The sequence below is a fragment of the Drosophila takahashii genome, chromosome 2L (genome assembly GCF_030179915.1).
Source record: "Drosophila takahashii strain IR98-3 E-12201 chromosome 2L, DtakHiC1v2, whole genome shotgun sequence".
Lineage (NCBI taxonomy): Eukaryota > Metazoa > Arthropoda > Insecta > Diptera > Drosophilidae > Drosophila > Drosophila takahashii.
Window position 1 is genome coordinate 92,519 of NC_091678.1, and position 27,734 is coordinate 120,252.

At 37.1% G+C, this 27,734-nt stretch overlaps 3 protein-coding genes and 2 long non-coding RNA genes across 7 annotated transcripts in view; 1 reads left to right on the forward strand and 4 right to left on the reverse strand.

The window, feature by feature from the left end:
* Window positions 1-7,128: 7,128 nt before the first annotated feature.
* Window positions 7,129-8,334, reverse strand: LOC138912026 (uncharacterized). Its single transcript, XR_011417662.1, has 2 exons — window positions 8,036-8,334; window positions 7,129-7,872 (listed from the first exon to the last, which is right to left on the reverse strand). It is a non-coding gene; the product is annotated as an uncharacterized lncRNA (long non-coding RNA).
* A 2,891-nt stretch (window positions 8,335-11,225) lies between these two features.
* Window positions 11,226-19,197, reverse strand: l(2)gl (LLGL domain-containing protein l(2)gl). Of its 3 annotated transcripts, none has more exons than XM_017149023.3 (9): window positions 18,890-19,197; window positions 17,853-18,004; window positions 15,252-16,030; window positions 14,006-15,194; window positions 13,792-13,897; window positions 13,064-13,697; window positions 12,554-12,996; window positions 12,172-12,280; window positions 11,226-12,113 (listed from the first exon to the last, which is right to left on the reverse strand). In XM_017149023.3, the coding sequence occupies exons 2-9, from the start codon at window positions 17,934-17,936 to the stop codon at window positions 11,981-11,983; spliced, it is 3,477 nt and encodes a 1,158-aa protein (XP_017004512.1). In that variant the 5' UTR covers window positions 17,937-18,004; window positions 18,890-19,197; the 3' UTR covers window positions 11,226-11,980. The 3 variants fall into 3 exon arrangements, with proteins under 3 accessions (XP_017004512.1, XP_017004496.1, XP_017004522.1); XM_017149007.3 differs by having other exon boundaries at window positions 11,226-12,116; XM_017149033.3 differs by lacking the exon at window positions 11,226-12,113 and having other exon boundaries at window positions 12,172-12,411.
* Window positions 19,198-20,427: 1,230 nt separating this feature from the next.
* Window positions 20,428-27,734, forward strand: part of LOC138912025 (uncharacterized) — a 28,733-nt gene continuing 21,426 nt past the window's right edge. The window contains exons 1-7 of the long non-coding RNA XR_011417661.1: window positions 20,428-20,707; window positions 20,814-21,072; window positions 21,330-21,529; window positions 21,845-22,693; window positions 22,755-22,927; window positions 22,985-23,180; window positions 23,241-23,871. This is a non-coding gene — a long non-coding RNA (uncharacterized lncRNA). The remainder of the gene's footprint in view (window positions 20,708-20,813; window positions 21,073-21,329; window positions 21,530-21,844; window positions 22,694-22,754; window positions 22,928-22,984; window positions 23,181-23,240; window positions 23,872-27,734) is intronic.
* Ir21a (Ionotropic receptor 21a) lies at window positions 21,662-24,865 on the reverse strand. Its single transcript, XM_017148785.3, has 5 exons — window positions 24,277-24,865; window positions 23,923-24,204; window positions 22,981-23,860; window positions 22,729-22,921; window positions 21,662-22,673 (listed from the first exon to the last, which is right to left on the reverse strand). Exons 1-5 carry the CDS (start codon window positions 24,679-24,681, stop codon window positions 21,839-21,841), a joined length of 2,595 nt encoding a protein of 864 aa, XP_017004274.2. The 5' UTR covers window positions 24,682-24,865; the 3' UTR covers window positions 21,662-21,838.
* Cda5 (Chitin deacetylase-like 5) overlaps window positions 24,923-27,734 on the reverse strand; it is a 39,735-nt gene continuing 36,923 nt past the window's right edge. The window contains exons 13-16 of the mRNA XM_070211754.1: window positions 27,456-27,681; window positions 26,802-27,239; window positions 26,468-26,666; window positions 24,923-26,398 (exon numbers count right to left, since the gene is read on the reverse strand). Coding sequence (XP_070067855.1) covers window positions 26,231-26,398; window positions 26,468-26,666; window positions 26,802-27,239; window positions 27,456-27,681 — 1,031 coding nt within the window. The 3' untranslated portion in view covers window positions 24,923-26,230. The remainder of the gene's footprint in view (window positions 26,399-26,467; window positions 26,667-26,801; window positions 27,240-27,455; window positions 27,682-27,734) is intronic.

The window sequence follows — 27,734 nt, forward strand, 5'->3', positions numbered from 1 at the left end:
CATGATTTCTTGCAAAAAATTACCAAAAATTAAAATGTCCAGAATTGAACGCAAATCGATTGAGAATTAAGCTACGAGATCAACAAGGTATAACATTCCATATTTGGGCAAAAAAACGGATGTTTTAGTGTGGAAAATAAGGACTCAAATTTTAGGCAAAAAATACACTTTTTCAGTAGTAATTTTTACAAATCAAGGCCGACAGCTTAGCGACCGACTGTTTTGACTAGCTAACAACCCTACACTAACGATCCCCATCACTTTTTGGAAAATTAGATTTTTCACTAATTATCGCATTTTTTATAAGGGGTTACATCATGATTTCTTGCAAAAATTTCCCAAAAATTAAAATGTCCAGAATTGAACGCAAATCGATTGAGAATTAAGCTACGAGCTCAACAAGGTATAACATTCCATATTTGGGCTATTATTCCTTTTGCTTCGGCAAAAAAACGGATGTTTTAGGGTGAAAAATGAGGAAAACTTAATGTTAATGACTTCACTAATTATCGCATTTTTTATAAGGGGTTACATCATGATTTCTTGCAAAAAATTCCAAAATTAAAATGTCCAGAATTGAACGCAAATCGATTGAGAATTAAGCTACGAGGTCAACAAGGTATAACATTCCATATTTGGGCTATTATTCCCTTTGCTTCGGCAAAAAAAACGGATGTTTTAGAGTGGAATATGAGGACTCAAATTTTAGGCAAAAAATACACTTTTTCAGTAGTAATTTTTACAAATCAAGGCCGGCAACTTAGCGCCCGACTGTTTTGACTAGCTAACAAACCTAAACTAACGTTCCCCATCACTTTTTGGAAAATTAGATTTTTCACTAATTATCGCATTTTTTATAAGGGGTTACATCATGATTTCTTGCAAAAAATTACCAAAAATTAAAATGTCCAGAATTGAACGCAAATCGATTGAGAATTAAGCTACGAGATCAACAAGGTATAACATTTCATATTTGGGCAAAAAAAACGGATGTTTTAGGGTGGAAAATAAGGACTCAAATTTTAGGCAAAAAATACACTTTTTCAGTAGTAATTTTTACAAATCAAGGCCGACAGCTTAGCGACCGACTGTTTTGACTAGCTAACAAACCTAAACTAACGATCCCCATCACTTTTTGGAAAATTAGATTTTTCACTAATTATCGCATTTTTTATAAGGGGTTACATCAAGATTTCTTGCAAAAAATTACCAAAAATTAAAATGTCCAGAATTGAACGCAAATCGATTGAGAATTAAGCTACGAGATCAACAAGGTATAACATTCCATATTTGGGCAAAAAAACGGATGTTTTAGTGTGGAAAATAAGGACTCAAATTTTAGGCAAAAAATACACTTTTTCAGTAGTAATTTTTACAAATCAAGGCCGACAACTTAGCGCCCGACTGTTTTGACTAGCTAACAAACCTAAACTAACGATCCCCATCACTTTTTGGAAAATTAGATTTTTCACTAATTATCGCATTTTTTATAAGGGGTTACATCATGATTTCTTGCAAAAAATTACCAAAAATTAAAATGTCCAGAATTGAACGCAAATCGATTGAGAATTAAGCTACGAGCTCAACAAGGTATAACATTCCATATTTGGGCTATTATTCCTTTTGCTTCGGCAAAAAAACGGATGTTTTAGGGTGAAAAATGAGGAAAACTTAATGTTAATGACTTCACTAATTATCGCATTTTTTATAAGGGGTTACATCATGATTTCTTGCAAAAAATTACCAAAAATTAAAATGTCCAGAATTGAACGCAAATCGATTGAGAATTAAGCTACGAGATCAACAAGGTATAACATTCCATATTTGGGCAAAAAAACGGATGTTTTAGTGTGGAAAATAAGGACTCAAATTTTAGGCAAAAAATACACTTTTTCAGTAGTAATTTTTACAAATCAAGGCCGACAGCTTAGCGACCGACTGTTTTGACTAGCTAACAAACCTAAACTAACGATCCCCATCACTTTTTGGAAAATTAGATTTTTCACTAATTATCGCATTTTTTATAAGGGGTTACATCATGATTTCTTGCAAAAACTTTCTTATTTAGATAGAAGGTTAGTTTTTTTTGAAATTCGTATGAAATTCGTGCATTACGCCAAAGCAGTTGTTTGTTTGGTTATATGGCTAGCCATTTCTCGTTAAGTTGTTGACCGATTTTAATAAACGATACCTCGTTTTGTTGGTTGTTTTATGCACTTTAAGACAACAAATTAAAGCGCCCTGAAAGTGGGACTCGAAATGACTTTTGGTAGCAAGAGGACAACGAACCTAAACATTGCGCCCACAAAACAAAGCTTTTATGTGTAAAACAGCTACATTCTCTATTACAATAGTATATCTCAATCCCGAAAAGCATTTTTGTGATGTCCTGGAGGGCAGGACTCACCTTCACAACCTTGCATCCAAGGATATGCTGAAAAAACTTAATGTCGAGGAATGGAATCAAATAACGGCGAAGGATGCAAGGACATTGGTCCAATCGATGCCGAATATGTAGACTGAAGTTGTAAAACATAAAGGGTATCAAACTCCGTACTAAACTTGATGTACTTTGCCCAAAATATGGCTTTTTCTAATACTATATGCATTTGTACGCATACTTTTTCTGATGCGAAATCCGGTCAATTTTTACATTTTTGTTTATATTAGGAAAAGTAAAGGTGCTAGAAATTAATAAGTTACGTCAAATTAAAGCTTAATATGTGTACTAAATGTTAAAATTAAAACGACATTTTTACGAATTTTTTTAAGACGTTTTTTTAAGCTCTAAAGTTGCGGAAAATATTTGTACGCATACTTTTTCTGGCAAGTGTACCTAGAAAATATTCACACACATTCGCAAGTACATAACGGCCTTATTTACTTATTTCCGCATCACGCTCTGAGAGCACACAAATATAACGGCAAATAAAGCGCAGAAATAAGTAAATAAGGTCATTAAGTACTTTCGAAGAATCGCAGGGAAAACAGAATGAAAGAAAAAGAAACAACCGTGATCAAAAGTATTTCACCATTAAAATTTCCTAGAAAATATTCACACACATTCGCAAGTACATAACGGCCTTATTAACTTATTTCCGCATCACGCTCTGAGAGCACACAAATATAACGGCAAATAAAGCGCGGAAATAAGTATATAAGGTCTTACACCGAGAAAAAAAACCGTTCTCATCGATGTTGATTTTAGTATTTTCGATCACAAAACCTAGCCGAGATCGAAAATACTAAAATCAACATCGATGTCATCTCGGTTTTGAGAATGGTTTTTGAGTATGTGTGCTATCGATATCGAGATGACGTCTTCTCGGTTTCAACATCGAATCGATGTCGATTTTAAGATACAAATTGAATAAGAAGAAAAAAAAATAATTGAGGAATCGGGAATTTTGCCTCTTGCACCCCCTCCTGTCCCCGTCGGTGTTGTTGTTGGTTCCCCCCGTTTCACAACTTATTTTTCTTTCCTTTATTTAAACACATGGATGACGTCACCCTATACTATGTTCGTATATAAGAACACATTTAGTTTCAAATTTTAACTGAAACAATAACTGAAATTATTATATAATTAACAAATGATAAATATAAAATTCAAATAACTTACTATCTTGGGAAAAACACCTTTGGTCGGTCGTGGGAATCGAACCCGTTGCCTCACAGTTTGCAGTCAAACACTCTACCAGCTGCGCCATGGAAGCATCACATGAGGCGCTGTACAAAGTTCAATCACATTTTGTTCTCTTGGGTTCTTGGTTTTTACTCTTATTAAGCCATTATTTGTGTTAGATTAACAAAATCCTAATATTAATATTAATGAGTAAAAAAAAAAAACGCAAAGAATTTCCGCCTCGACGCGGGACTGAACACACACTTCCGACTATACGCTTACAAAACATATAATCCGCACGCTTTAGTCCCCTAGGCTACCGATATCAAGAAGCATGACTGCCCGATAGCTACAAGAGAGGAATTCGGCCCTTTTCCTCTCATTTTTTCGATGTCTTTTCCTCACGTCCCTCTTCCACAACATAAAAACTGAGATTGACTTTGACTGGGAATACTAGAATCAACACTGCTTTCATCTTGATATCAAGAAGAAAAAAGTGAGAATACGAATACTAAAATCAAGATCGGTCGATGTTGATTTTTTTCGTTCTCAATTTTTCTGGGTGTATGTACTTGCAAATGTGTGTGGATATTTACCAGGAAATTTTAATGATAAAATACTTATAAACATGGTCGTTTTTTTTACTTGAAATATTTTTTTCGTAAAAATTTACCCGAAAACTTTTTGAATTTTAACAACTTTTCTACATATTTATAAATGAAATACATATTCTAAGAATGTGAAGAAGACTTACCCAATTTTTAAAAGGCTTACATCATTTTTTTGCATATGAACATTAGGGCGGTCCAAATTTGTACGTCGCGGTTGACCAATCGGAACAATTATAATAAATTATACGCTGTTGCAAAACAAGAAATGTATCAATAAGACATCATTTAATAATTCAAAATAAAAAATATTAAAAAAATATTAATTTGTAATGTTGTTTCCATTTACGACTTTCACAGGACTTGCTATAAAAAATTTGATATAAAAACTAGGCGCTGACTTAATAAAACCGATTGAAGGTAATAATTAAAATTAAAATAAATATTCCAAAAAACAAATTTTGTTTGTAAATGTAATTAAAATAAATATTACAAAATCAAACAAACATTTTTTTTTTTGGGGTAGAGCCTAAAAAAAATTGTATTATAAAATAAGATTAAAAAAAAAAAACAAATAAAAAAGAAGCTGTCGATAACAATAAATCAGACGGAGTTATAACTTTTTAGAGGGATTTCTTTTAAATCGCTTGAAATCAGATACACGTAATTACGTATTTACTAAATATTATATGTTAAAAAAATTATAGGGATATCATGAATGTTACGGAAAAATATTGAACACCTTTCGGTTTGTAAAAGAGCTTTTAATGCAGTCGTAAGGGTCTGTCTTTTATTTTAGTCTAGCTATTTATTGCCGCCCACTGTACGATTTCCAATAAAATCCTGCAAAAACTACTCACTGCTGTATAAAAATACTTGTATGCATATGTATATTTAAATGTGTTTATACATGTGCACACGCGCCCGCAACAATATTTGCGGTGCGCTTTGATTCGCTACCGATTCTCTATCTCTCTCTACTTCTCCCGTCAATTCATACAGTGGGACGCTTACGCTAAGTCTTAGATGTATAACGTTTTTTCAATTAATAATATTATTAAGCACATACATTTTACTCGAATGCACTGTGCATTTCCTCTCTTTCTGCTCCTCAGCAATTCTCCATCTCTTTTACCCATAAATTCGTACAGTGGGACGCGTAGAATAAATTTAAGAAATACAATTTTTAAAAAAGTAATAATGTGTTGTATGTATAGACAATTAAAAAATATCCATTTTAATTTGGATATATACGTATTAAAAAATATATATACATACACTTCTATAACATATGCATACATTTTTAAAAATATTGCAAAGATATTGCATTGAAATTTACTTTACTACAGTGGTAGAACCCTTGTCATTTATTTTTATCAACCTTTTCATTCCCGCCCACTGTTCGATTTCCATTGAAATTTAGCACAGACGGAGGACAAAAACGGTAGAAAAATAAAACAAACTTTACCGTTTTATGCGCTCTGAGAGCAAAACGAATGACGTCTTTCAATCATGTGTACACGCGCCCACAAACACAATTGCTCTGGGTGTCGCTGTCGATGATCCCCTCTCTCTCTGCTCACCATCGATTCGCCATTTTTATCTACCTCTCCCAACAACTCGTACAGTGGGACGCGTATTTGCAGGGCAATCTCAGTGTGATGCGAGAAATAATTGTGTATACAAGTTAATGTATATTTAAACGCGATTATGCATGTGTACACGCGCCCAAAAACCCCCTCTCTCACACACTGCTCGCGAGCGATTCTCCATCCCTCTCTCTACGACTCCCCAAAACTCGTACAGGACGCGTAGGATAAGTTTTTAAAATACAAATATTTTCAAACAAACTTTATTATTAAACACTGAGTTTTTAAAAAATTCACTGGCTGTTAAAATTACAATCTAAAATAAATGTTGTTATCGCTTTTATGTGGTTTATTTTTTTCCAACTATTTATTGCCGCCCACTGTGCGATTTCCAATAAAATCCAGAAAATACTTCTGACTGCTGTATATACATACTTGTACACATGTATTTAAATGTGTTTATACATGTGTGCAAATTACGACTGAAAAACTGATGAAAAAGTGTATCTTCTGGCTAATATTTAAATCCTTATTTTCTACCCTAAAATATCTGTTTTTTACGAAACAAAGGAAACAATAGGTCAAATATGAAATGTCATATTTTGTTAAGCTCGAAACTAATTATAAATAGATTTTCGTTCAAATCTGGACATTTTAATTTTTGGCCATAAGGAAATAAGGTCATTATGTACATTATGTAAAAAGAAACTCACCACTAAAATTTTCTACAAAATATTCACACGCATTCGCAAGTACATAACGACCTTATTTACTTATTTCCGCATCACGCGCTGAGAGCACACAAATATAACGGCAAATAAAGCGCAAAAATAAGTAAATAAGGTCATTATGTACTTGCGAAGAATCGCAGGGAAAACAGAATGAAAAAAAAAGAAACTACCGCGATCAAAAGTATTTCACCATTAAAATTATCTAGAAAATATTCACACACATTCGCAAGTACATAACGGCCTTATTTACTTATTTCCGCATCACGCTCTGAGAGCACACAAATATAACGGCAAATAAAGCGCAAAAATAAGTAAATAAGGTCATTATGTAGATCGATAAAAATCTTTCAAAATCAAAAATGCGTTATCGTTTAAATTAAAAGCTAGTGCATACCCAGTGGAATGTCTCTAAGCATCATCCACTATCTCGCTCTATTGCCGCTCTCCATGCACTCGATCAGAAGTTGCTGCGCATTAAGAAGTTAACGGCGCTTTTTTGCCATTCCGCTTTGTCTTCGTCAGTGAACAGATCTAGCGATCTCAGTTGTTCTTCTGCCAAGTGCGCGACCGGTTCATTTTTCTTAGCGGGTAGGAAATCGTTTAAATCAGTACAATAAATTATGAAAAAAGTTAATTTGAGACTAACTCAAGGGTTTTTTGCATTTCTAAAATTTTACGTTGCGCGTTTTGTGATCTTTTTCCGTTTCCCGTGAAATTAAAGATGCACATACAAATATGTATAAGTGTTTAAAACAAAAGAAAAAAGATTGTAACTATTTCCTAGAAGCCCCGAATGTTTTTTCCGCATGCGTTAAAAAATTCAATCGAAAATCGTTTTGTTGCTGGAAAACATTCAGTTCTGGCGCCGTTCCGGCCTATCGCGTCGCGCCGGCTATTTGTATGTGTATATGTATGTACATATGCAAAAAAAGATATAAGCCTTTTAATAATTGGGTAAGTCTTCTTCACATTGTTATGTACTTGCATGTTATGTACTTGCGAATGTGTGTAAATATTTCTAGGAAATTTTACTGGGGAAATACTTTTGATCGCGGTAGTTTCTTTTTTTTCATTCTGTTTTCCCTGCGATTCTTTGCAAGTACATAATGACCTTATTTACTTATTTTTGCGCTTTATTTGCCGTTATATTTGTGTGCTCTCAGAGCGTGATGCGGAAATAAGTAAATAAGGCCGTTATGTACTTGCGAATGTGTGTGAATATTTTCTAGATAATTTTAATGGTGAAATACTTTTGATCGCGGTAGTTTCTTTTTTTTTCATTCTGTTTTCCCTGCGATTCTTCGCAAGTACATAATGACCTTATTTACTTATTTTTGCGCTTTATTTGCCGTTATATTTGTGTGCTCTCAGCGCGTGATGCGGAAATAAGTAAATAAGGTCGTTATGTACTTGCGAATGCGTGTGAATATTTTGTAGAAAATTTTAGTGGTGAGTTTCTTTTTACATAATGTACATAATGACCTTATTTCCTTATGGCCAAAAATTAAAATGTCCAGATTTGAACGAAAATCTATTTATAATTAGTTTCGAGCTTAACAAAATATGACATTTCATATTTGACCTATTGTTTCCTTTGTTTCGTAAAAAACAGATATTTTAGGGTAGAAAATAAGGATTTAAATATTAGCCAGAAGATACACTTTTTCATCAGTTTTTCAGTCGTAATTTGCACACATGTATAAACACATTTAAATACATGTGTACAAGTATGTATATACAGCAGTCAGAAGTATTTTCTGGATTTTATTGGAAATCGCACAGTGGGCGGCAATAAATAGTTGGAAAAAAATAAACCACATAAAAGCGATAACAACATTTATTTTAGATTGTAATTTTAACAGCCAGTGAATTTTTTAAAAACTCAGTGTTTAATGATAAAGTTTGTTTGAAAATATTTGTATTTTTAAAACTTATCCTACGCGTCCCACTGTACGAGTTTTGGGGAGTCGTAGAGAGAGGGATGGAGAATCGCTCGCGAGCAGTGTGTGAGAGAGGGGGTTTTTGGGCGCGTGTACACATGCATAATCGCGTTTAAATATACATTAACTTGTATACACAATTATTTCTCGCATCACACTGAGATTGCCCTGCAAATACGCGTCCCACTGTACGAGTTGTTGGGAGAGGTAGATAAAAATGGCGAATCGATGGTGAGCAGAGAGAGAGGGGATCATCGACAGCGACACCCAGAGCAATTGTGTTTGTGGGCGCGTGTACACATGATTGAAAGACGTCATTCGTTTTGCTCTCAGAGCGCATAAAACGGTAAAGTTTGTTTTATTTTTCTACCGTTTTTGTCCTCCGTCTGTGCTAAATTTCAATGGAAATCGAACAGTGGGCGGGAATGAAAAGGTTGATAAAAATAAATGACAAGGGTTCTACCACTGTAGTAAAGTAAATTTCAATGCAATATCTTTGCAATATTTTTAAAAATGTATGCATATGTTATAGAAGTATATGTATATATATTTTTTAATACGTATATATCCAAATTAAAATGGATATTTTTTAATTGTCTATACATACAACACATTATTACTTTTTTAAAAATTGTATTTCTTAAATTTATTCTACGCGTCCCACTGTACGAATTTATGGGTAAAAGAGATGGAGAATTGCTGAGGAGCAGAAAGAGAGGAAATGCACAGTGCATTCGAGTAAAATGTATGTGCTTAATAATATTATTAATTGAAAAAACGTTATACATCTAAGACTTAGCGTAAGCGTCCCACTGTATGAATTGACGGGAGAAGTAGAGAGAGATAGAGAATCGGTAGCGAATCAAAGCGCACCGCAAATATTGTTGCGGGCGCGTGTGCACATGTATAAACACATTTAAATATACATATGCATACAAGTATTTTTATACAGCAGTGAGTAGTTTTTGCAGGATTTTATTGGAAATCGTACAGTGGGCGGCAATAAATAGCTAGACTAAAATAAAAGACAGACCCTTACGACTGCATTAAAAGCTCTTTTACAAACCGAAAGGTGTTCAATATTTTTCCGTAACATTCATGATATCCCTATAATTTTTTTAACATATAATATTTAGTAAATACGTAATTACGTGTATCTGATTTCAAGCGATTTAAAAGAAATCCCTCTAAAAAGTTATAACTCCGTCTGATTTATTGTTATCGACAGCTTCTTTTTTATTTGTTTTTTTTTTTAATCTTATTTTATAATACAATTTTTTTTAGGCTCTACCCCAAAAAAAAAAAATGTTTGTTTGATTTTGTAATATTTATTTTAATTACATTTACAAACAAAATTTGTTTTTTGGAATATTTATTTTAATTTTAATTATTACCTTCAATCGGTTTTTTTAAGTCAGCGCCTAGTTTTTATATCAAATTTTTTATAGCAAGTCCTGTGAAAGTCGTAAATGGAAACAACATTACAAATTAATATTTTTTTAATATTTTTTATTTTGAATTATTAAATGATGTCTTATTGATACATTTCTTGTTTTGCAACAGCGTATAATTTATTATAATTGTTCCGATTGGTCAACCGCGACGTACAAATTTGGACCGCCCTAATGTTCATATGCAAAAAAATGATGTAAGCCTTTTAAAAATTGGGTAAGTCTTCTTCACATTCTTAGAATATGTATTTCATTTATAAATATGTAGAAAAGTTGTTAAAATTCAAAAAGTTTTCGGGTAAATTTTTACGAAAAAAATATTTCAAGTAAAAAAAACGACCATGTTTATAAGTATTTTATCATTAAAATTTCCTGGTAAATATCCACACACATTTGCAAGTACATACACCCAGAAAAATTGAGAACGAAAAAAATCAACATCGACCGATCTTGATTTTAGTATTCGTATTCTCACTTTTTTCTTCTTGATATCAAGATGAAAGCAGTGTTGATTCTAGTATTCCCAGTCAAAGTCAATCTCAGTTTTTATGTTGTGGAAGAGGGACGTGAGGAAAAGACATCGAAAAAATGAGAGGAAAAGGGCCGAATTCCTCTCTTGTAGCTATCGGGCAGTCATGCTTCTTGATATCGGTAGCCTAGGGGACTAAAGCGTGCGGATTATATGTTTTGTAAGCGTATAGTCGGAAGTGTGTGTTCAGTCCCGCGTCGAGTGCGGTCGCGCACTTGGCAGAAGAACAACTGAGATCGCTAGATCTGTTCACTGACGAAGACAAAGCGGAATGGCAAAAAAGCGCCGTTAACTTCTTAATGCGCAGCAACTTCTGATCGAGTGCATGGAGAGCGGCAATAGAGCGAGATAGTGGATGATGCTTAGAGACATTCCACTGGGTATGCACTAGCTTTTAATTTAAACGATAACGCATTTTTGATTTTGAAAGATCGATAAAAATCTTTCAAAATCAAAAATGCGTTATCGTTTGAGCCGTTTCGAAATACCGATAAATACGGACTTAAAAACGTGGTTTCGAGAAAAACGTAATTTTTCTGCTATGTTCTGGAGTAAATTACCTGAAAACGCAACTTGCAAAGCTGATATTTTTTTTAGTCCGATCGATTTGAAATTTTCACAGTGCATTCTGGACACATTTACAGTAAAAAAATTTTTTTCTGTTTTTTATTAAGTGCAAGGATTTACCCCCTTAATATTTGTTAAAATTTCTGAAACATTCAGATATCCCAGATAAAAATAGTCCGCACAGGTTCTTGACTTTTCGGTGCAATTCTCATTTATAAAATCACTCATTATATTGGTTAAATAATTATTAAACAGTTTATATGTTAATCTATGGATGTACACGTTTCTTTAATACTTTATAAAATCAGATATAAATTTAGTCATTGTTGATAAGGCATAATTGTTTCACTTTGTACTTTTTAAAACCTGTTTTCCAATTCATTAGAATTTTAATATTTAGAAAACGAAATTGCTTGATTTATATTAAAACAGAATTTCATATTTACAAAAATAATATTTGAAAACAGGGAAAAGATTTTTTTGTAGTTTTTAAATGGTAATGTAACAAGCAGCACGCACATTTATCAACTTTTAAAGAGTAAGATGTAAAAAATATATAAATTCTTTTAAATACTTGTAAAAGCAAAAAGATTGTAAGAAATGCATTCTTAAAATTATATTGATTAAAAAATTACGTGGTGTACAGATATATATATTTTTAAAAATGCAATTGTTTCTTTTGGATTGATTTTTGCCACAATAATTATGTGTGAAGTCACTGTGTGAAAATACGTAAACATATACATAGGTAATAATAAACAGTTGCGGTCAGGATAATGCACTATAGCTATAATAAAAAGTATTTTTCTGGGAGAGCATCTTCTGATGGTGTCTCTGTTTTTTATACGCATTTCCGTATTACGTTGTTAAACCAATTTTAAAAAATGTTCTTAGTTTGTATATTGTCATGTTCGAGTACTTGAACACCTGCTTGTAGTTATTAAAATTGACTTTCTTCGGGCGCAGTAGTTTTTGTCGATCCTTTTTCGCTTTCTCCGTTCGTCTTTTCGTGAGATATGCTCGTAATAACAGATTTTATTACTACAGAACTAGTACTCGTTTCCGTCGTGTTGCTGCTATTGAGTAATTAGGATAATTAATAGAGTTCTAATGATTCTTGTAAAAACTCACCTCTTCGATGCCAAGTCTCCTAAGTTGGAAATATTAATATCCGGAATATCGTTCACGTTCACGGTGGTAGTAGCTTTGTTTGTTTGTGTGCTAAGCACTGATAGGCGACCTACATTTATGTAGAAATGTTTATTAGTTATATTAAAAGTGTTAGAAGAGTCATGTTAATCTTTAAATATAAGGTGGGCCGGGCTTATAAGCTAGCAAAAAACTGCAATTATTGTCGGTTCGTGCGCATATCTAAAATCAAAAATTAAATTAATTAAATTGAGTTGATTTAATAACTGAATTGATAGCCAACATTGCACAACGAAACATATATACAAAACAAAACAAGACAATCAAGCAAATGGGGTTAATCCTTTGAAGCACCGTTACTCACCAACAGTCTCCTCTGTAGTCGTGGAACACAACGTGGTTGTCGTAAGATTTAAATGATCACGCACCGAGTCAACAGTTATATCACCAATGGAGCTGGTGATAGTCTCGTTGGCTTGATTTGGTGAACTTGTATTGCATATTCCATTGGTTAGATGAAGACTACTTCTATCAAGATTTCCTTCTACAGGTTTAGCGCGAATAGTAGCGACTGGTGGATCTTTAACGTCTAGTGTGTTGACAACTTCAGAATTTGTACATGTTTCTTTATCGCTTTCATCATCCTTTTCAACCAGTTCCGACTCTTCAGTTTCCAAAGGTTCTACTTCAACAATGCCTGTGGGTTGCACCACTGTGGACGTGGCTAATGCAATGCGTTGCAATTCGGAGGAAGACATCATGTACAGGGCTTCCCCAGAGTTGGTAAAACAAAGCGACGAAATTCCACTGCAAAATAACGAATTGGCATTAGGAAAAATGTATTTTTTTACTGATAGCAGGATTTGCGGCTTACTTAATGTCTTCCCGCCGCACAGCAGCGGCATTCAGCTGTCTTTTCAATTCAGGGACTGATAAAACCATAATGTCGCCCATATTAGTTAGACAGATCAGAGCAGTTTCGTGATACACATCTCCACGACCAGCAGTCGTACTGATATTTGCAGACCCTTCTCCATCGCCATGCGAGCGTGTGGATTTGGTTGGGCTACTACCCTGCATATTTTGCAGTAACTCCGGGGATATGCGACAACTAAACGAGCCAAAGTGTGTGCGACGAATCCGAGCACCCTCGTTAGCGGTAAGCTTATATTTGTTTATTGGCTTTAATTGTGGAAGTGAAAACACTTTAAACTGTTCCTCGGAAGCGATAAGTAGACGATGCGGTGGGCTACCGTTTTCTCCTGCGTTCAGTTGATCGACAGGGCTTCCCGCCTGGTCAAAGATAGAAATTCCCACCACTGGGGCACGATGTTTTAATTGAATTTCTTTGGCAAGCTGCGCGGAAATGCGACGCGGAGTCTGTGGTGCATTGCCACTTGCCGACGGTACTGCAGTTGCAGCGGTCTGCGCTGGGGGCAAATGCAACAGGAAAACGGAGACAGTACTGGCATTTGTTGCTGACCATAAAGTGGGCGATGTTATGTTGACTGAAAATACAATAAGAAAATTAGTAAAAACAATTAAAAACTGTAACTTGATTATAGCGATTAGTCTTGGGGTCTTGATAAAAAAGTAACTCACCATTAGTAACATAAGTTTTAGCAAATAGTAAACATCGCACCATTGATCCCAGACCGTCGTCAGCACAACGTGCTTCTATTTGCCGCTCAACAGGACGTGCCTCTAGCTGAAAAATACATTTTTAAATGAATTTACTAGTATATGCATATACACTGACAGAAAAAAAATATAAAGTGTATATTTACTAATTCTGTTTAACTAGTATGCTACTCACCGTTGTTGGCACTTGATTGCTGGGGTTGTTCCTGGTCGATCGACCCTTGCGAAGCTTTCTAAATGACTCCCGCAATGATTTCTTAAATGACTTGCGACGCGACAGCTGCTCACCTGCTCCAGTAAGATCATTTGGATTTAATGTGCAGCGATGAAATACTGGAACAAAGTTTTTGAAGTCAAAGAGCACTAAGCCGTGAGCAGTTCCACCGGATACGAGGCCCCAATTCGCCTCAAGTGCCATGCAAGTAATGCTGGCTGGAGGCAAAACCTGCAGCACTCCTGATATAGTAACGCTATTTTCAGTTAAAGGAATCGCATCCCCTTCCAATAAGTTTGGGCGCACGTTAAGCTGATCGTGACCTTTCCACACAAACCCATCACGGTCGCTGACCAAATTCATAGAACTGTATTTTAAAGAAACCTTTTCCGAGGCGTCATCAAAGTTAGCTATAACAATTTGACCCGCTGTGCCTCCAACAATGAGCTGCCCGGTTTTTGGACAAAATGCTATTTTTTTCACTGCCAATCGAGGATCATCGGAGTAAGGATCAAAAAGGCCCGCCTTTCGAAATGGCGGTTCTCCTTCATCGAGTTGATCCGCACTGATGTCTGCTACTGCATCGTCCCGAAATTCGTGTTCACTTCCGAAAATGCTGCCCGTTTTAAAATTATAAATTGGTTTGAGCAACACTCCAGTACAATCCCAAAACTTAACAGAACCATCTTCATGCCCAGTCAACAGAATCTCGTACAACTTAGCAGTATCCTCTTCATCAGATTCTCCTGAATCGGGAAGAACACCGCCAGTGATAGGCCAATCAATATTGCTGTAGTGAATGTCTTGTTCGTCGCCTGCTCGTAAAATGCTCTCATATACGGACTGCGTGACTTGAGAAGCAAGGTAATTGCAGGTAACAGCTGATGCGTGCACCGAGTGAAGATAGGGCGCTTTAATTGCGGAAATATTAGAGTCAGTGAGATCGTATGCGCAGAGTTCTTCCTCAAGTAGTACAATAAGCACTTCTGCGACATCAGTATTGTTTTTGTATGTTACAAAAAAGTCAATGACTTTAGATGTAAAATCAAGACACACTTTGAGTCCATCGCTGGCGTGTACGGATACGCAATTATGATCACCATATGCTGAACGTGGCATGCCACCGGAAAAAACAATCACATCGTTAGATCTAAAAAAAATATTCATAAATAACAAATATTCTTTTCCAGTTGTTATTGATATTTACCCTCGCTCGCCTTTGTACAGACGATTTATGCTCTTGCACGGATCAGGACCATATGGAACATAGTTAACGTTGGATGGCGGTTTCTCGTTATCTATGCTCCATGTGGCATACGAGCCATCAGCGTGATACCAGCTGAATTCAGATCCTCCGGAATTCACTGAAAGACCAACACTTTGTCCATGTCCGGGGGCTATGTATGCTCGTTCCACGGAGCTTGTTTCGAAATCCCATAAGACACAAAGGCCTCGGTTGTACGCAACGAGCAGCTTGTTAGGGGCGTTTGGAAGCTGGCGAATTGACTCAATTGCTCCAGGATTTAGCTTGTACGCTGGTGGCACCTGCTCTAACACCACATCATGGTAGATTACAGGTTCCTTTATTGTAAATGTGTTTAAATCAAGTTGATAGATGTTTCCGCCTTCGGTTCCAATCCAAAGCAAATCTTTATTTAAGGAACAGCATAGCGATGAAACTTTCTTCAGTTTGCCATCGAAGGGAAGTGTTTTGATTGGGAGCAAAGTCGTTCCCACAGGCTCCCACAAAATTAATTGGTTAGCTGCTGTTAACGAAAGTATGCGACCAGTTCCATAAACCCATTCGAGCAGTTGAACGTTGAGCTCCGATGCAGAGTTGTTCACCAATGTATGCTGTCCATAAAGTTCAACTCCGGGTTGGCCGAAAACCTTTATGGCCCCCGTTTGCGTTCCAATTGCCATAAGTTTTGATACAGGATCATATGCAAGGGCCGAAGGCTTGTGAGGGAAGCCATGCTGTGCGGTCTAAACGAAAAATATAATTTTAAAAATATGTGAAAACCAGTGTTAAATAAAAATATATAGAAAAGTACACACAAAAAAAAAGCTTGGTAAAATTAAAAAATAATTGTCAATCCAATCGATTTTTTTGTGTGTAGCCTATAATAACGTGGCTGAATATATATTTTTCTCTTCATTATGATTTGACCAAAATTATAAAACCTAGTTAAATTATAATGTACAGCTTTATTCAGCCGAAGTAAATATACACTATTAAATTAAAAATAATCTGATAAGTATTGCAAAAATTGTAAATGTAGACAGTAATTCGAATAAATTCAAGTCCTGGTAATTGAGACCTTTGACTTGATCTCAGCATAATTGAAAAACAGATATTTCTAAGATTATATTTCAAAAAACGCCGAAGATTTAATTACACATTATTAAATTAAAAATTAATCTCATAAGTATTGCACAAATTTTAAATGTAAATAATAATTAGATTTTTTCTAAATTAAATTCAAATTTAGAAAACATTTATAAATACAATTTTGTTTTAAAAATTTAGACATAATAATATACACTATTAAATTAAAAATAATCTGATAAGTATTGCAAAGATTTTAAATGTAGATAGTAATTCGATTTTTTCTGAAATAAATTCAAGTCCTGGTAATTGGGACCTTTGACTTGATCTCAGCATAATTGAAAAACGGATATTTAGAAAACATTTTTGTTTTAAAAATGTAGACATAATAATAGGTCTAAGAGAAATTATATGTGTATACGAGTCCTTCGACTTGATCTCAGCATAATTGAAAAACTTATATTTCTAAGATTATATTTCAAAAAACGCCGAAGATTTAATTTTAACAGCGAGGCTAGAAAAACACAAATTCATATTGAAACTTTATGATAGTATTCAAAAAACTCTAAACTAAAATAAAATGAAAATAACCCTTTAACCCAGATACAGGTGCATAAATTCTCTTTCTCTGTACTTTTTAGGTTGTTTTAATCTTATCATTTTTTACTGCTCCTATCTACTTAAACAATCAACATATTTTGTTTCGTATGATATGGAGGTGTTTGTGAAGCCTAGGCATTTACCCAGCCCATTAAACAAATAAAGCTAATCTTATCAACTACACTCCCTTCATGGAACTGGGGACTAAGTTTGGCCTGATTGCACTGGGTGCTTTTGCTTAATGATACATTGATGACTAATTTGAAAATGCTCTTTAATTACACAATAGAAACACAATTCTACTGTTCCTTTGACTAGTGTAGGATGTATGGTTCTGTTGAGCAGCTCTGGTATATTTTTGTAACAAGCTCTAACCAGTTCATATCGAAGTATAATATTCAAGGTGCGATCGTCACTAGTTTGGTTCTTGTTTGATAACAAGAAAGAATGCTAGCTTCGGCAAGCAAGTTAATCAATACATGCCAATTTATACGCGACAGACAGACTTCTTTATTATGTTCTTAAATTTAGTCCAATTAAAATAAAATGTATAATGTATTTTTAAAATCTTAAAAAAAGCGCTTTAATAAAATGTTGTGTCGTTTTTATATTAAATTGAAAATTTATAAAATATTTCTTTTTCTTTTTTTTAAACATATAAACAAAAGTATTTGCTTTTAATCATTGGGCCCCATATTTTTCTTTTCATAAATATTGGGCCCCATATTTTTCTTTTTATCGGCACAGTTTAGATTTCAAGTGTACCACCCAAAAGATTCCTAGCGAATGTGTCAGAAACTAAATTTACTCACTGGCATTAACGAAAAAGAAACGGAAACTAGGTGTGGCTGTTACAAGCTTTAAGCAATATATACATACCTTTCGATAAGCAAAAAGGTCCTTCTGTAGGCGTTGTCTTTCCACACTGGGCTGCTGACCCTTTCCGCGGATAAACTTCAACATATTTTACAAGACTTCTAGGGGATTCGTTGAACGGATGTACTTTTAAAAGCGGCTTTATTTAAATCAAGCTGGAAATAATAAATACGATAACATTTAGTTTTGATAAATGAATTCTAATTAATTTATAAGTCAGAAATTAATTCAACTTCTGGGAAAATCTAGTGGCGAAGGTTTGACTTTACAACAATTTTACTTGGGTAAAATGCTAGGACCGACAATCGAATGAGATTTTAAAAATCTCTAGCATAAAAATCCATTGGAGTCAGCTAGAACTTGGCCTACAAGACTTGCCAAACAAGTTGTGGTGATATTTTCACTCGACGTCAAGAAATGGTTCGTAGGCGGCTGTTGGTCGAACGCTTTGTATGTACGCATGTAAATTTTCAGGTAACTAGATACACAGGCGAAACCCCATTAAAGCGTACAGTAATAACCAAAATATGATTTATTTTCTATCCAGCAAAATACTCGGAAAAGTGAGATGCAAGATGTACCCGCTCGATCCGCACTCTTGCTAATGTGTATGTATTCCATGTTAATGAACTCGCTATGCTGCGTTGCACATGAAATTAGTATACTGTATGTATCCGTGAGTAAGCGAAGAAAGAGGCACCTGAATAATAAACGGCATATCAGCGATTTACCATTTCTGTCGCGATAGTTTGGCTGATAACCAATACCAGTCAAGTGGGGCCAACAACTTTGTGGCGCAAGGTGATGACCTAATTTCAAGTACATTCCCGATCGCAATGGTAGTATTGCAATTTAACGCCGGCATCCGTTCATCAGATACACACACACACACACGCAAAATATGCGTGTTTATAAAATGACGACTGCAGACTGTTTGCGTGGCTGACTCACCGCCTACGCCTGTCCACCAAGAAACCCATTTTTGTGGGTACACTTTGATAAGTTAGATTAGTTAGCCAAAAGCTATGTTAGTCTCTTACTTATTTATCTGTCTTTGCGCAATTAAGGCGGTGGCTGGAACTCTCTTGTGTGACACACCCACTTATATACATATGTATGTGTTTCGAGGGACGCCCGCACTAATCACATTTGCCGTCGCTTGGAAAATTAAGCAGGTATGACGAACACAGATAATAGAAAACACAGGGGCTATATCGGGCGTGGAGCTGGCCACTTTTTGTTAGACGGGAACGGTTTTCAGCGCAAAATGCGCGTCATAATTAACACAACACAAACAAAGTCGCGATCGGTGGCAGTGTGCCCGTTGCCAGATGTTTTCCAATCGATGTTTTTCCCATCACCGATGTTGCCAGATGAAATTCAGCCTTCCAATCGATGTTTTTCCCATCACCGATGTTGCCAGATGAAATTCAGCATTCCAATCGATGTTTTTCTCCCATCACCAAACAGCGTTGCGTCAAAACGTAAGGCAAAAGTAAGTGTCAGTTATACGTTACACCGGCTCTCAGATAAAAATTCAGCCTACCCCTAAAAAACTCAAACAGTCGATAGTTCCCCCTAAAAAATCCCGCCATCGATATTCCACAGCGATTGTATTTCGTTCCAATTAGCAATTGTCAGCTCGCACATGTTTCCATAGAGGGCGCCCGTCTCTTAAACCAGTTTCCCCCTTACACCAATTTGGCGCTCCTAAATGTTAGATTTCATGGTTTTTCTAACAGAAATGTTAAGATACAACGTTTTATTGGCAGAGGACTTACAGTTCTGCCAATTTAAGAAAACGTTGTATCTAAACATTAATATCTTACCCTAAAAATACCGTGCGGCCCTCAGAAATTTTCACATCGATATTATTTGCAGCTTATCGATGTTTTTAATAATATCGAAACTCTATGATAGTTAGCAAAGACACCCACCTCACCTATCGATGTTTTAGTATTTTTGCCTCGATTTATTACGCGCGCGAAGAATTCAAATTGTATTGCTTGCTCCGGTGTGTAATTTTAGGTAATTTTTGATTGAAAAGATTCCTAATTAAACAAAGACTAATGGTGCCAATTCTGTAAGTAATAAAAACTACTAGCGCGGTGCTACAGAAATAACTTTTCTCTATTTAAACGTTTAAACTGATGCACAGAGAGGAGCAGGTGGAAAAAAGTAATAAAACAATATTGGGGGAAAAAAAGCTCCGGTGTTTTTTAAGGTCTGTTAAAGTCGGTTTGCGCAGTCCCACATGCCTAGAGTAAAGAGAAATCAGCATGAATCAAACCTGGATAAAGTAGTTCTAGGAGGAAAGGCATCTTATTCCTTGCAGCTTCTTCTGCTGGTCATCGTCCTGGAGAAGAGAGGTACACTTATATATATTATATACAACAACTCTCAATTGTTTGATGGGTCAAAAAGTAATGACACGCGGCGCCCTGAAATCGATTTGGTATTTTGCGGTATTTAAATGTTTCAGTAATTTATCGCAATGCAATCGTGCTTTCGCGTTTCCTGAAATCAAGCTACCTATGCGACGCGGCCGCCATATTTGTGTATTTTTAAGTTAATAGCTAAATATTGTGACCCTTATAGATCTCGCCGATGAGATGCTGCGTAGCCGATGCACCACTGATCGCTCACAACGGGCTCGTGCCAATTGTTTCTCGTGCAGGGCGCGTCTTCTTGGCGGACGGACAACGAATATCAAAACTGTCTTCCCAGGAAGCGCGCAACATATTTCTGGCTGAAAGAGCGGCCAAGGCTATCAACGCACACCATATAGCAAAGTAGCATCTCGATTTGCCCTGAAGCACCCTAAGGAGTACGGGCTTGACGATGTCAAAATTTCCCAGGTATGTACAAAAACCAAAGGGCTTTCGCGAATCCTGAAATCAAGCTACCTATGCGACGCGACCGCCATATTTGTGAATTTTAAAGTAAATATTGTGACCCTAATAGATCTCGCCGATGAGATGCTGCGTAGCCGATGCCCACTGATCGCTCACAACGGGCTCGTGCCAATTGTTTCTCGTGCAGGGCGCGTCTTCTTGGCGGACGGACAACGAATATCCAAACTGTCTTCCCAGAAAGCGCGCAACATATTTCTGGCTGAAAGAGCGGCCAAGGCTATCAACGCACACCATATAGCAAAGTAGCATCTCGATTTGCCCTGAAGCACCCTAAGGAGTACGGGCTTGACGATGTCAAAATTTCCCAGGTATGTACAAAAAACCAAATTAACTTCACGTTTAAGTATATATGTAGGTATGTACATATGTATGTATAGATGTATGTATAGAAATAAAGGCCATCTCACTGTCTTAATAAAAGCATTAGATTATTTATAACCATCGGTAGTAGTGTAATTATATTCCAAATTATTATTAATTACATACTTAAAACTGTACACAAAAATTGTATTTCCCTTTTATTACATTATTTTATCTAACTTATTATTTATACTATCTTTTTTAGGAAAGCGAGTACCCAGAAATATCTCGTGCTTATGAAAAGCAATGAAATTGAGCGCAAGACATGTGTGGGGCATACTAATTAAAGTTAGTTCTGTACTGATGCTCGATCTAGACAAGATCCCTGGCAAATTTCAAGGACACTGCCAGACTTTCAAACTACCGTAATAATATTGATGATCTGATATGAAAGTCTTGGTTCAGGTAAAAACTATTATTTTCTGACTGCTTAGCAATTTGTAGGAAATATTAGGATTAACATGGGTCAGATGCAAGGAAAGACGTTGAATTGTTTTGTAATGTACTATTTTAAAGTGATTTTTAATTCATAAAATATTTCCCGATGCTATAATATTACATTAGTTGAAAGTTTATTTGCGTTTCTTTAACTTAAATTTGTTCAGTGTGTTAGTCCTTTAACATATAATATCTTTTTAGCTAAATCATATGACTTTGAAGTGCACTTAAATCAGCAATGTGAAATTAAGAAAGAACATTTTTCTAATTTACTGTTTATAGATTTTCAGGCGGTGCCCCATGTGATGGGTTGGGTCCAAACAATTCGTCGGGGCTGAATTCATGTTGCTGATGATCACTTTCGCTATCCATCGTATCCATCATAGCCATAAAATCGTCTAAACGCTCCAAAGAAGCAATAGCCTCACGGGATTCTTCATCTTCCAAGTAATTGCATTTTTCGTCACTAGAAGGCAACTTGGGGTGATCGATGGCCTGCTGTCCATAGCTCTGATTTGGTCTACCATAGCTCCCGTAAAGCTCTCGCAGCGTGGTGCGGGTAAGATTAAACTCGCGCATTCCGAAACTCATCTTTTCACAATCCTCGGCGGCGTCGCGCCTTGTGGCCTTTCGTTCTTCGTGCGCCAGTTGCTCGGCCTCCGTGCGCTCTACCGCCCCACTTGCCGCAGAACTGTGGCGGGAGGACCAAGAGCTGGAGGCTGACTTGCGGGATCTCTTGATTATTTGACGGCACTTGTTTGTTATGCCACCCACGATTTCGGAAACCAGGGCGGTGGCCCCTAGGAAGTAGCCGAGTGCCATCAGCAGAAACATTCCCTCTGTGTCCGCCGTGGTCAGTTGGCGCTCCTCCTGGATTATTTCCCGCAAAGAATTCGATGAACTGGCTTGCAGCAGGCGACCTGAGGACGAGCGCTGCATAACCCAACTTACCTCGTTATTGATCTTGGCAATGAGACCGCTTTGCTGGGCCAGCAAGATCATCGAGTCGATCTTGCGCTTATACACGGACTCCCGGGGAAAAAGAAATCCTATTTGGAAGAGAGCGAAACACTCTTCACTCAAATGGAGCGCCGATCGGCGCGAAATATTTCTGTAAAATCGTGTTTGTTGGTAAGCAGGAAAAGTACAATAAGGATCGGTCTTACTCATCTGAAAAATTTGACTGCACCAGGTATTCGAGTTGAGACTTGGAGCCCAGAAAGGCATAGTTCCAAAAGAAACTCTGTGTAACGTTGCCAATACCCTCCTCCAGCGTCCCGACAAACTCCATCTTCTTGTACAGCCTAGACGTGGGAACGTGAGTGGAGTTTTGAAACCAGGTCTCCCAGCCGCCATTGTCTTTTCGTAAGCACCCCAAATATTATTAATGAATTTAATCTACCTTGACGTTTTCTCACCCAGGGTTCCAACACGAAAAAACAGTCCCAGCAGGTCCATCACAGAATCAACAGTATCGGGAAACGCTGGCAATGTTACGAATGCAATGATTGAACCGGTGTAGCAAGATGTAATTATAATTGTAAAGAGCCAATAGGCCCCAATTAGGAGGCGTGTGGAGTTCTTCTGGGTATTGCTCCACGAGTATTTGCCGGTGAAGGTAAAAGCGTTCGTGAACATGCCGAACACATACCAAAACATGTTCTCTACCTCTCCCCAGTTACCCATCAAATGGCTTAGTGTCAAACGGTCAGTGAAGACGATCGGGAATATCCCTCCAAGGTACACGCAAATAAGAGCGACCCAAACGGGCCACTGAAACGGGCCCATGATGGCTCTGTATTTGGGCAGTGCCTTCGAGGCGAGTGTTATAAAGGCTGCACAATCGCGTGAGTGTCCCACCGACATGTCGGAGTCCTGCAGTCTTTCCTCAGTTATGTATATACCGGACATCCCAATGTCTACTGTCCTCTCCACAATCTGTTCCTGGATAGTGTCGACTACTCCCCGCGTAAAGGCCCGTGTTGGGGTCTCAGTGATATCTACCGAAAAGTTTAAGCGCTTCGATATCATACTCAGTAGTCGGAATTCCACTCCGTCCCAGCGTAACTGGCTCATTCCTGAGGAGTCTAAACTGCGGATGCGAAAGATGAAAGGCGGCTGATTAGCGGCAGAAATTTGGAATCTGTGTCCCGCAAAGCCAAATTGAAACTTCGGCGGAAAAAGATTGATGTGTGGTCTCGACAGAGCACCCTTTATCCAGCTGGTGAGCACCACTGGGGTATTCGAGCCCAAGCCATCTGCGTAAAGTTTGTGCGTGTACAAAACGTAAGGACGCTCCTGTGACAAAGGTTAGTCCAATTTCATACAAATATTATTATTGAATATTCATTTATACTCACGCGCATTGGATCAGCCATCAGCGACTCTCCAATAACCAGTAAATTTACTATGTTTGAGGACAGTTCCGATGACAAAAAATCCCGAAGCCTCCATTGTGTCGACCTCGAGACAAGGACCACACGACTTTCCGTTTGAGGACCTAAAATCTTTCGCGTCATTAGGGGGTCCGAAAGAAACAGAATGTAACTTTTGCAATTGGTATCAATGTGGCTTGTGAAACGGGAATTTTTCGCCTCGTAGCTTGGATTAATTTCGCCATGGTAGAAAGTTATTGGGATAGTCTGCCAAAGAAATTAGATTGTAGTGATACAACATTCAGTCTCCAATTGTCCAATGTCCTTAAGTGAACTTACCTTAAACAAATTCTCAAGAATAAGTCCATCTGATTTTTCCACAAAACTGTCATAATATATGACCGGTGGACATTTATTTAGGTACTCTTGAGCAATTTTGTTAACCAGCCCAACCAAAGAGTTAGTCTGATCAAAGTTGTACGAATTTACATGGAATTTACTGGCCAAAAGCTCTCCTCGCGGCTTTGGATTGCCGTGAAATGTCGGGTCAACACGTCGCTTTTGACGTAATTGAGTCCCATTTTTAGCACTGCAGCTTACCGGCCCGTAGATTTCTTCGTTCAATTGATAACGGTCAATGAGCCATCGGCTAATACACTTTTCTTTATAATCAAATCCGTGGGCCCCTCCACTGACAAACCATTGAGTCGTCAATAAGACCCAAACTATCCAAGTTTCCGACATAGCGAGTACAAGTCTTGAGCTCGATGTGTTTGCAGTTGTAAGGCTGTAGTTCTTTTTATACCTTTTTACAGCTCGAAAGCTTGCACGCAAGGGTTCATCACCTTAACAAATTATATAGAGCTCAATATTGTCCCAATCACGAGTATATTATTTGTAACACCTGCACCACATGTTTCGAGTGGCGCATATATGAAAACTGTGTTGGTATACTTTCGATTTGTCATTCAGATTACAAAAAGAGTTTACAATTTAAATATTACAATTTATTGCAAGCATACGTGAGTACATTCATACATAGGTTTATCGTTTTGTACAAACATTAGCACAAAATACTTAATTCACTCGTTGCTCCAAAGATTTTCTTATATTGCGCCCTGTGGTATATAGTTTAGCTCACTATTTGTATATGCCCTTATAATATATGCAACTCGACCTACTTGATTATCATTTCTAATTATTGCATGTTGAATCCCCTTAATACTTTATACCTTACATGGTAAACTACAGTTGACAGGCTTACAAGTCGTTTTATTTAACTGAATCAAATGTTTTTTAACTTTTCGGAAAAGCGGCTAAGTATTGGCAATCGTTTCGACTTATTTATCTATCTCTTGATCCTATCCTTGTTTTGTATATTCATTTTTTGACTGCCGTGGGTAATCGATAAGTAAAGACTAAGAATTCAATTAACTTATTAAATTCTCTCTGACTTTATGAATTTCGAAGATGGGTTAGGTTAGGCGGTGGTGGCTTCTACGAAGATAATTTGACAAAATTTACACTATAGGTTGTGGTGAATAATAAAAAAAAAATGACAGAAGTATGTATGTGATTCTTTTCCTAATAACCTTAGATAAATTTATGGAATAATACAAATGAGTGCGAAAATAAGTTATAAGAACTTATCTTTTCAATGCACCCAATTCCGACTTGCGTTCAAAAACACTTTATTAATTAAAATGAAAAAGGGAACACGTGATTAAAGGCTTCTGCACATCTATTAATACATAAATTCAGCTGTAACTCTTTATCACAAGTTAAACGAAAAAGTATACTAGCCTAATTTTTAAATGCGTTCCGTGGCGGAAACCAAGGACTTGGTGCATCCAAATCCTACTAAGTATTTTGTTATGCCATCGAAGGACTCGGTGCACCAAACACGCAATTTATTAGTACTTCTTAGTCTACAATCCTACGCCTAATTGATTTACGTTTACAAGAGTCCTGCTTCAATTGCGTGTGCAACTTCAAGAATAACTGTATACGTAAAAATCTATAGGAATATAAAGATAGGTATTGAGTATATAAGAGGGAATAAATAATTTGTAATAACATGCTCCAAAAAATTAACTATGGTCATTTAAAAAATTAGCTAAAAGTATTAAATTAAATGAAAACATTTTAACGAGTGAATTCCGTATTTTGAGCTCGAATGAATAGTGGCTTTAACACTTGGGCATTTTTGATTGCTGAGTGATTCTTCTTGCCTACTGCTAGCCCTAGATCTTAATCCCCAAAAAGTTCCATGCGATACTAGCGATGCCGAGTCTTACGCCGCCGGTTCTTCAACTTCGTTATCGATGCGGGAAGATCGGATTCCAGATTTTCCAGTCCAGGGGTAAATGTCAGGGCATGGCTGACATGTTTTCATGTACCGGACTCCAGACTTGTGCCACAGATTACACACTTTCGGGTTGTTGCATCGTTTTGGCCGATCCTAGTTGGTAGTCGAAGTTTATTATGTATCTGAATTACTGTTACCTGATCACGAACTGCGTATACTTACTGAGTAATCGCACTGGAATGGCTGGAATGAGTTAATGCGAGATGTCGGTGTAGGATCTCGCACCCACTGTAGCGCCTGCCAGTTGGTTATGATCCATACATCCTGCATGGCATTGATGGCGTCAAGGAATTTAATGAAGCCCTCCTTGTGGTGGGGCTGGGTAAACCATGCAGCGTGGTAAAACAGGCCGAAAGGTGCTCTGTAAATACAAAAATTGTTAGAGCCTAGACAAAAGTATCCGATAAGCGTTTCAATAGAGGCATTCAGGTCTGGTTATCCCTGCGGATACGCTTCATTCGACTCTAGCGCGCGATAAGTATTGCTCTAATCGTACCTGTTGGTGGTGTAATGACGTTCAAAGTTCTTCATAATCATCTTTGTTACTCCATCCGCATCGCTGGGGTTCGAACAGGCATCGCCCATCGAGCATCTGCCTCCGTTTAGATCCTGCCACATGACCATAGGTACTTGCCATACCCCAGGGTAGGAGCGAGTTGGGCAGGGCGGAATCATGCAGTCGTGGAATATCTTGTAATCCAGGGTGTAGGGCCAGGAGGGTGGTCGGTTCTCGTAGACAGGCATGGACGAGTCGTAGGTGAAGTTTGAGTCGTACAGCATTTTGTACATTTTGTTACCGCCCACTGAGAGGAATGGTGCGCGCATGCCTCGCACGTCTGATAGCTTCACGCCGCCGTAAGCAGCAAGGATCTCCCGCTGTCCGGCAATTTCGCGGGTCCACTTTTTCTGCGAGAATTGCTCGCCAAAGCTATGTCTGTAGATGAATGTGTTTGTGATTATTAAACAGGAAGATGCGGTTAAATCTTTGTTAGCACAGCGGTGTGGTTTTGATTAGTTTCGAGATGGTATATCGGTGCATTGAGGTTGATTTTTCTAACTACATAAATACTGTGATATAGTGCTGCTTCTAGTTGTGTTCATTGTTGTGTACTTCTGTGTCGGGTTCAAGCTTCTAGTTTCATATACTTACGAAACTGTATGCGAGGCCATTTCATGTCCATCGGCGTAGAGATTCTGCACCTGACTGTAGTCGGTCCATTCGTGGGAGACGTAAAAAGTAGCTGTGATGGGACAGCCGTTGGGATTGACGCGACCCTTCTCGAAAAGATCCGTGTACAACTGCTTGTTTAAGTCATTTACGGAATCATCAAAAGTCAAAAGAACGATCTGAGGGATGCTTTCAACGGGAAGGTCGCCTAGCAATGCAAATGGAATGTGGATGAAAATATGTAGAGAAAAAAGAGCTGCG

Coding starts and splice junctions, on each gene's coding strand:
- Ir21a (XM_017148785.3), bottom strand. CDS start 24,681: ATGTCGGAAACTTGGATAGTTTGGGTCTTATTGACGACTCAATGGTTT. Junction 24,205..24,276: donor TTCTTGAGAATTTGTTTAAG/GTAAGTTCACTT, acceptor TTTCTTTGGCAG/ACTATCCCAATAACTTTCTA. Junction 23,861..23,922: donor TGATGGCTGATCCAATGCGC/GTGAGTATAAAT, acceptor CCTTTGTCACAG/GAGCGTCCTTACGTTTTGTA.